Consider the following 9,649-nt stretch of genomic DNA (forward strand, 5'->3'; position numbering starts at 1 on the left):
TGGGTTGGTTCTGTTTTCTGAATGAGGCGAGGGGAGGCCTGTTTGGTCTGTGCCAAAGCTATCTGCTAATGGAGTTTGGCTGCAGTGCCACAGATGCATTTATAGTGTACCATTAATTCATTAAGGAACTGCAGTCCTCTCACTCCAAATAAAACAAGAGCAGAGGACGGAGAAAGAGGGAGAGACAGCTTGCGTTGGAAGAAGTGTCATTAATCTCAGAGGCCTGGTGTCAAGGACAAATGTAGAAGGTGTGTGTGTGTGTGTGTGTGTGTGTGTGTGTGTGTGTGTGTGTGTGTGTGTGTGTGTGTGTGTGTGTGTGTGTGTGTGTGTGTGTGTGTGTGTGTGTGTGTGTGTGTGTGTGTGTGTGTGTGTGTGTGTGTGTGTGTGTGTGTGTGTGTGTGTTTGAGAGGTGTTGATACCATTTGTTTTGTCCTGTCGTTTGACTTGTATTGTATTGCGTTGCATTATACGTCAATGTTATTGTCCTTCAACCATCCTCAAAGGACTCTCCGTCTCTAGGGATTGCTGCAGTTGCTAAAGTTAATAAATGAGAAAAAGCGTTAATGTTTTTGGGGTTGAAACTCTGCGAACAGTATTGATCAGGGAAATGTCTGCGTCAGGTGAAACGCTTGGAGCCTCACCAACCTCATCCTCTCTAATTTGTGCTCTGGCTCGCAGTCAGACCACGAGGACGGCTGGAGTGCTTTCACACCCACTGGCGGAGGTTAAGTCCCACCATCTTCCTCCATCTACTGACAGCTCATTTGCTAAAATACCTCTTTGCTAAAATGATCTTTTTCTCCCCATCCCTCACCCTTCCCTCCCTGCCTCCTCCCCTCTCAACATCGCAGGTGTAACGCTGTCTTTAGCCTGAGGGGGGCAGAATGCCGGAGCAGAGCAACGACTATCGTGTGGTGGTGTTCGGGGCGGGGGGGGTGGGGAAGAGCTCCCTGGTCCTGCGCTTCGTGAAAGGCACCTTCAGGGACACCTACATCCCCACGGTGGAGGACACCTACCGCCAGGTGATCAGCTGTGATAAGAGTGTGTGCACGCTCCAGATCACGGACACCACGGGGAGCCACCAGTTCCCCGCCATGCAGCGCCTGTCCATCTCTAAAGGCCACGCCTTCATCCTGGTGTACTCCATCACCAGCAAGCAGTCCCTGGAGGAGCTCAAACCCATTTACCAACAGGTGGGTGGATAAGTGTCTAGACCAGGGGTTCCCAAACTTTTCAGCCCGCGACCCCCAAAATAACAGTGCCCCATGTCGACGGAGGGGGGGGGTGCTAGTGAATTAATTTCAGTTTTCCGCACAAACACTGCGCTAGTGGATTGTCCAAGGGGGTAGCCTTGTTGCGGGGAAATTATACAGATGGCTAGTCCGCCCCTGAAAATGTCTATGCAAACGTTATTATTAATAATCATTCTAAAAAAAAAATTATAATTTTTTTTTTTAATTTTTATTTTGTAATCATCTCGCGACCTCCACTCGGGGGCCAAATGCGGCCTGCGGACCATTTTGAATCCGCCCTCACTCAGCAAATTAAAAAAGTATAATGACTTGAGTATAATAAACTTCTGCCTGTCTTATATTGTACTTCTTGAATATATATGTTACAAGGTATTCATGTGTTAGTTAGCCCAGTTTTCAAATAAATTCAGTCAATTCAAGTTGAAAACATGTTCTAACAAATCTTAGTTGATAAGAAAAAAGCCCAATAACAAACGTACGTAACAACCTTGAAATATACCCTTCCTATTTGCTCTTATTATAATCAATCTGAAGCTTCTGTTTTAAGGAATGAGCTGCGAGACAATAAATGACACCCTCCGGAGAGCTGGGAGCTGTTCTCTTTTGAAAGCATTCTCAAGTATCAAGAACAATTGAGCTATATTGGATTTACTTTTCCAACTTATAACTTAACTTATGAGGCAAAATACCTCTAGTGAGTGGCCCAGCCCTTCTTATATTTGTCTGTATTTGGCCCTCGGTGAAAAAAAGTTTGCACACCCGTGATACATGTATTTTAATGAGAATGGAAGTCCAGGATGCATTTATCACCTTCATGTCCAGCTAGAAGGATACATTCACAGCTGTTTGTTGTTTTGATTACATAATAATAAACTATTGTTGTTGCATAATTCAGACATGAAGGGTGGTGATGAAGTACTTAGATCATGTACTTTCACAAGTACAAATCCTGCATAATGGATTTTACTTCAAATATACTTGAATTATGAAAGTGAACACATTTTTCTCAAATGTCCATTTTATAATAACTTTTATTAATTAGAATACAACTAAATGCGTGGATGAATGTCCGTAACCTCTTAATGGGAGGGTCATCTGAATTACATTTTGTATAGCATGTTCTGTAAGCATCCTTAATCCCAAAAGGAGTTTAATGTATAAAATAAATGTGGTGGAGTACACAGCTCAGTATTTCCCACTGACATGTATTTGAGTAGAAATCAAAAGTACATCAACTGTAAAGAAGTACAGTACTTAAAGTAAATTAACTCCATCACTTTCCAAGCACAATACAAAAAAAAACGAAAATGTACATTTAAAATAAAACACGGATAAATAAAACAAACAAAATACATTTATGATGTTGTGAGGGAATATTTCTCTTTTTACTCCTAGACATTTAACATATTCTGTGTGTTGACATTTACGACCATCCCTGCTTCTTCTCCCGTAAGGAATGTGTTAATGCAGTCGTATGTTGATACTAGGTTTTATGGCCTGACCTGGTGGGCACAGGGGGGGTTTTACGACGCTGGCTTTCTAAGCTCCACAGATGTGAGAGACATCTCCTGTGTCTGCAGATGTTTACGCCCATCCCCAATATGTGGATTTGACTCTCTGTAAACTAGTTAAAAGGTCTACCAACATGCGAGGCTGATCAGATTTGACATGGCAACCCACCCGTGCAGTCAGAACCTTTGACTGTGTGACTTGTGATGTGAATTTCTCCGGCCGATGCTTGTATTAAATACCAGTGTTTGACATCCTGTGTCTCCTTCATGAGTCGGTGACTCCCAGTGCGTTGCTACACAGAAGTTTCCTCCACAGATGTGACATTTAGTTGAATAACATTGAAAAAAGTAACATTTCGTGTCTACAGATGTAAAGACTTTGATACATTTCGGCAAATATTCTTATCCGATGTTAAATCAATCTTTTTAAAATGTAAATAATTGATGATGTGTTGTTGCAGGTGTTGGCCATAAAGGGAAACGTTGAGGCCATCCCCATCATGCTCGTGGGGAACAAGAGCGATGAGACCCTTCGGGAGGTGGAGACCAAGGACGGAGAAGCCCAGGCCAACCAGTGGAAGTGCGCCTTCATGGAGACGTCGGCCAAGACCAACCACAACGTCACGGAGCTCTTCCAGGAGCTCCTCAACCTGGACAAGAAGAGGAACATGAGCCTCAACATCGACGGAAAGCGCTCGGGGAAGCAGTCCCGCGCCGAGAGACTGAAGGGAAAATGCAGCGTGATGTAAGAGGTGGAGGTGGAGGTGGAGAGAGGTGGGGAAGAATTACAGAGAACAGGAAGTAGAGAGAGAGAGAGAGGAAGGACTCACTAAACGTATCCTCGGAGCAAAATGTTACGAAGGTGTAACGGAAATCTCATCATTCACCTCTGTTTGACCCAATCACTACCACAGCTCTCAGTTTGGAGCCTTATGTGCATTCTGTGGAGAGGAGAAATGAGCGCACATTTAAAACAAGAAGTACGCGTAGCATCATCCAAGCGCTCACAAAACCTGGCTGTGGATCTCAGCAAGACCTTGGACTGCAATGACTACAAGAAGGTTTCTAAAGTGATCCAAAAAAATGTTGTCCTCTCTCACTTCTTCATCTAAGCCCCTCCCCCCTACTCAGCGCACACCGCTCGTCACCCCTCACATACCCCCCTACTATAACAAATAGACGTAACGTAATTGTAACAGAGTCGATACACTTAGTTAAACTCACTCTTCTTGTGGAAACGCCAGCTCAAGGTGTAAAAGGGAAAGTACAGGTGTGATACTGTTAGCATGAATGACGTTAGCGCACCCAGCTACATCCCAGAGCAACTCCTGAGGACTCTGATGTATATAAACACGGGATATTTAAATATATTCCATCTAAACACACGCCCTGCACATTAGTAACAAGTCAAAGGGAGAGGTTTGAAGCATTAACGCTTCATCTCCTGATCCTCAGCCTCTCTCCGGAAACATTAAAAAAAAGACCCTTATTATTTATCAAGAAGTCATTCTACTAAAAACTCATCCGCAAACTCTTTAAATGTCTAAGTCTGAAGTGGAGGGGCTTCCAGCGGGTAGGCGCATACACGCTGCTGATACGACGCAACAATCCTTTTAAGACTTTCATTTAGGACAGAAAAGCTCTGGAGGAAAAGAAGATGGACACTCGTCGAACACAGGAAACACAAAATCAAGTCTGCCTTGTCTACGAGGATGATACACTCGGATAATCATTGCCAAGCTGGTGAGACGAAGAAGTAGATTTTTGGTCCTGAGGTCAAGAGTGTCAGTTTACTTTGGCACCTTCCACGTGAAGGTGTCTCTTCTTTTGCCTTTTTTATTCTTGTTTGCTATCTTTATGAAGCTTTATATAGTCATGTCAAAGTCAGAAAAGCCCTCTTTAAACAAAAAAAAGCACACAGATAATTAAATAAATAAGGGATAAATGTAAAATGGTTGCATACAGATTATTTAATGTGACCTGAATCACTTACATTCTGTTTCCTCTTTGGTTGTTTTGGTCACATTACCTCTCACATGCAGGCGTCGGTAAACAGGAAACAGAATGAGTCACACACACACACACACACACACACACACACACACACACACACACACACACACACACACACACACACACACACACACACACACACACACGCGACCGTAATTGTTCATGTTGTTGCCTGTTATGTTTAAAGGATCTCCGCTTAACTCAGAATATCCTCCTGGAGCTCTGCTGTATGTCCAAAGTGCATGTTTAAACCTTTTGTCCCTACGCAGGAGCTCTGAATATTGTACACGGTAAACACGGGACAGCCAAAAGCACAATACTTTTTTAACTGCATATCTTTTATCATTTCTTTTTGTATTTCCTTTTTGTACGTTTCTCTTCCTTTTATCTGTCTCCTCTGTGTGATTTAACATGTATCTGAACACGGAGGAAACAGTCACCGGTATCTCCTTCATCTGTAGATGTGAGTGTTGTTATGTGTCCGGTGCATGGCACAATGAGGTTGTGGTTCTGCTGAACAACAGGGTTTCATGATGTGACCGTTAGCTGTGTGTAGGTCGAGTAGGACTCAGTACGGGGGGGGGGCAGATTATTTGCCTACTTTTCTCCATCTCTAAAGCGGTTTTAACAACAATTTGAGTGGAGGGTAATCTGCTCTTGTTCTGTTAAACCCAAAGACGCAGATTATGCCTGGTTGTAAGTGTGTGTCCGTCTGTTCTGGACAAAACAAAAGCACAGCAACTGTTTCCATCCGTCCTCCTTCTCTGTCTGTATGTGTGCAGCAGAATCAAGAACCGGGCACTTTAGGGTGACATTTTACTTGAAGACTTGCTTATTTAAATCAGCGATGCCTCATTTATAAGCACCATGTAAAATGTCCCTCCTGCATTGTTCCATAAAATAACAACTTCCAACAGTGTTGTTATTGTAAATAAAGCATACGGTAGTTGAATGAAATGTTTATAAGAGCTTCAAGTAAGATGTTACCCATGTAAAGAAAAACTGTCTTTCTGGGAATAAGTCCTTGGAGTCGTTGTTACAGTAGGAGGTTCGATGTTGCTATTTACTGTAGTTTACAGCTTATTAATAACGATGCTCATGATATATTTGACACATCCACTCTTCAGCTATACCAATCAGATAATACGTGAATATGTAACTAAAGGTGCCACTCCATGGCCGTTTCTGTTTTCTTAATGAATCAGTTATCGATGTGTTGTCCTTTGCACTAATGTGAGGTCCTCCTAAACTCCTAAACGTTGCATTGTAAACCGTACCCTTTACTAACATGTTAGAAGCCAGGGATGCTCACTCTTACTTACCCTTTCTTTTTGCCATCAGTTTATACTTTAAACAACTTGTAATTGACATAGTTTGTCCTGGCTTGCTTTAGATGCCAGAAGGATGGAGTGATTTCTGTCTGATGTGTCCTTCAAAAGGTTAAAAAGCTAGAAATAATCATCTGTTTATCAATCAGACAGTTGGCCTGATCTGATGTGTCGTTACCGGCAGTAGTGGTGCACACGCTACATAAATATGAGCTTCACGCATCTGGTGGGTTAATGCAAAACGCCAGCTTGCGAGCGCATGTTTGTGCAATCTGTTGTTCTGCTGACGTCTACAGGAGGCTGTCCATGTCCCTGCGTGGAATACGATACAGCAGGCAGAGAAAAACAAGGAGACAGCGCGTGATAGCGGTACCGACAACAAGCTGGAGTTAGAGGCTGTGTGCCATTAATAGGAAGGGTGTGATAAATATTGAGAGCGCTTACTAACTAGCCTGTGTAGGATTCAGATGTGCATGTGAGGAGGCGTGCATGGGAAGTGTGTGAGCGTGCGTTGTGTTTCTTGGGCTGTGTGAGTTAAATGCTGGCATGAATCAGGACAGACACCTCTGCCCCCCGTCCTCCCATCGCTTGTCTCCTCTTATTTATCAATGAAGCATATTCACTGCTGCTTTCTGTGTGGAAGCCCACGAGTGCATCCATGTGTCTGTCCAATTAGCCCCGTGTGTGTGTGTGTGTGTGTGTGTGTGTGTGTGTGTGTGTGTGTGTGTGTGTGTGTGTGTGTGTGTGTGTGTGTGTGTGTGTGTGTGTGTGTGTGTGTGTGTGTGTGTGTGTGTGTGTGTCGGTTGCACTAGAACAGACGGGAGGCTAACCCTGCTCGCTCCTGGTTGTAGATAGTTGTAAATAGTGTTCAAAGGACTTCATATTTCAGAGAGGAGAGTGCGCAGAGGAAAGCATGCCGTGGTGGGAAGGTGCCGTCACCTGTGTCTCCTTATTGTAGTCAAAGTGTCCAATTCGAAATGACACAGCAACGCTTGCAAAGTTTTCTACAGAGGAGAGCTTCTTAACCGGCTTTATTAAAAATAAGCTAAAACTGCAAGTAAAACAGCTTTTGATTTTAAACAGGGTAATCTACGGAAGCCCAAAGTGACCAATATTCAATTTTAAATGAACAATCATATGACCAAATACAGGCTTTTTAAGGTAATATACGTGAAATTCTGAAATATTGCAATAATGATTTAGTAATTTATTAAATGTTAAACATTGGATCTCCATAGAAATCCACATTGGCAGCTTTTGTCCCAGTTTCTGATTAGGACCAGGCAAAGTTTACGTCACCAGGTACTGGGTACTCACTGGTCATGTTGCATAAGAGCATGTTGTTGTACAGCAGAGGAAGTGTGGATCACATGTGTGTTTTTTCCATAGCAGGATGGGAAACATGATGCTCAAACGAAAGGGCAGCTGGTCTATCTAAATACAAAGAAATGTTGTTGTGTTCTAGTCTAACTATGTTCCGTAAACTCATTCCTACCAACGGGGGCAGGTTGACGTCCTGTTGAGTCGAGGATCTGAAAGAAAACTGACCCCATTAACCTCTCCGCCTCACCCCTTCACATCTTGTCTGATCGCCTAAGACCCTCACGAGCTGTTTTCTGTGGACAAGCGGCATACAGTGGGGCATTTAGACTCTGTGGGTAAAGTAGTTTGGTACTATCCTGTCGCTCTGGCCGTTCATCCCTGCATGGTCCCTATTGGTGTTCCAGCCAGCATGAGAACAAGGACACAAACTGTGAATCATCTTTGTATTTTTTAAATAAATTCCTCAGCAGGATTTACGGCTTTGTTTTAGCAAATGTTTCTATTTCTTTTAAGCACTTCTTTTTTTTGTGTAAATTATTCTTTTGGTTTATTTCCTTTTTTCTGTTGGGACTTTTTTTTTATTTAACCAATTATGATGTATAGATATTTATTCTAGCAATAGTCTTCCTATTAAGATATACTGTGCTGATGCATCCTCTGAATAACTGAAAATAGCATATATATAAATATAAATATATATATATAGATGATAATAATCAAATCTGCAAAATGATTTTCCTAATAAAAATGTGAACTGAGGAGTGTTTCTCGTCTTCTTTTATTTGTTCCTCTTGTTGGTGTATGACTCAAAAACGATTTGATAGATTCCCATGACATTTTGCAAAGGCGTTTGTAATGCCCCCATCATGAATCCTCATAACCTACAGCACTTGTTCCCCTGACTTTGAAGGGGCCTTATTTCTCTTGTTGGGGTTTCTCTTTCCTGTAGTTGTCATATTGGTTTTTGTGCATGTCAATATTCTGCAAAGGCCAACATCCCACTCACTCCCCACCTGCCTGAAATGCCTCAATTGAACTACTTTGATTACCTCCATTACATAGTGACATCACTATGTAACATTTGGCTACAACACATTGTACGTGACACGCTAAGGGGCGTCATTATTTCAAAACGGCTACATAATTCTTTAGACAAACATTTTTGAGTAACCTTCATCTATTTGTATGCACTTTTTGATGCAAGGAATAAAATGGAATTTGAAGGCCAAATCAACTTCTCCTCGTGGGCAGTGAGGAACTGCTAGAGCAGCCTCCCTGTCTCCTGTCGTTACCTTCTGGACATTTGTGCTGCGTTTGACACAGTGAACCTCCAGATCCTTCAACAAACTCTCCAAGAACGTGGAGTCTTCTGCTTGGGGATGCTGAGCCCAGTTGCTATGCAGACAGTGTGATGTTGACGCGCGAGGTGTGACCCTGCAGGGGACAAAGGCGCCTTACGACAGGTACAAGGCCTCCCGAGGGGTCGCTGGGGCGTAGATCCACGCAGAAAGGTGAACCCCTACTGCAGGGGTGGGGAACCTCCGGCCCCCGGGCCGTATACGTCCCGCGAGACCATTTGGTACGGCCCTCGAGGTAATTTATAAACACACGCAAAAAAGAAAAAAATTAAAGAAATCTAGAAAAAATAAAAAAGCGAGTGCCTGTTTTTCCTGGCCAAGGTCAGGGTCCTTGAACACAACACGAGCCTTACGTGTCATCACGTGGTATATGTCTCGTCTCATAGGGTGTATTTCTGACGGAGAGCATCAGAACGTCGCTTCAGCACTTCCAAAAATTGCAGTACCCATAAGGAGCCGTACACATGCGGCAGTTTTTTCGTGGATGTGTCTTTAGTTGTAAGCCCAGTGGCGATCTGTTCATCTGTCATACTGATCATACAGTCTGTTAAGCTTGGGTGCACATGAATCGCGTATGAACAATAAGTAAATCAGACTCGGTATTCTCTTCAGCATGTCTCCGGTAAGTTTATTCACAGACTGACAACAGTGTTGTCAGTCTGTGAATAAACTTACCGGAGACATGCTGAAGAGAATACCGAGTCTGATTTACTTATTGTTCATACGCGATTCATGTGCACCCAAGCTTNACTTGTTGGAGATAAAGCTTCTTATATTTGTTAGCATAGCTAGCTAACCAGATGCTAATAACAACAAAGTTATTGACTGTATGATCAGTATGACAGATGAACAGATCGCCACTG

General features: G+C 43.0%; 1 protein-coding gene across 1 annotated transcript in view; it reads left to right on the forward strand.

The window, feature by feature from the left end:
• Positions 1–8,187, forward strand: part of LOC104949211 (GTP-binding protein Di-Ras1-like) — a 14,831-nt gene extending 6,644 nt beyond the window's left edge. Inside the window, exons 2-3 of the mRNA XM_010775524.1 lie at positions 852–1,193; positions 3,226–8,187. Coding sequence (XP_010773826.1) covers positions 885–1,193; positions 3,226–3,513 — 597 coding nt within the window. The 5' untranslated portion in view covers positions 852–884 and the 3' untranslated portion in view covers positions 3,514–8,187. The remainder of the gene's footprint in view (positions 1–851; positions 1,194–3,225) is intronic.
• The last annotated feature ends 1,462 nt before the right edge of the window (positions 8,188–9,649 follow it).

The sequence above is a fragment of the Notothenia coriiceps genome, unplaced genomic scaffold (assembly GCF_000735185.1).
Source record: "Notothenia coriiceps isolate Sejong01 unplaced genomic scaffold, NC01 NC01_scaffold00015797, whole genome shotgun sequence".
NCBI lineage: Eukaryota > Metazoa > Chordata > Actinopteri > Perciformes > Nototheniidae > Notothenia > Notothenia coriiceps.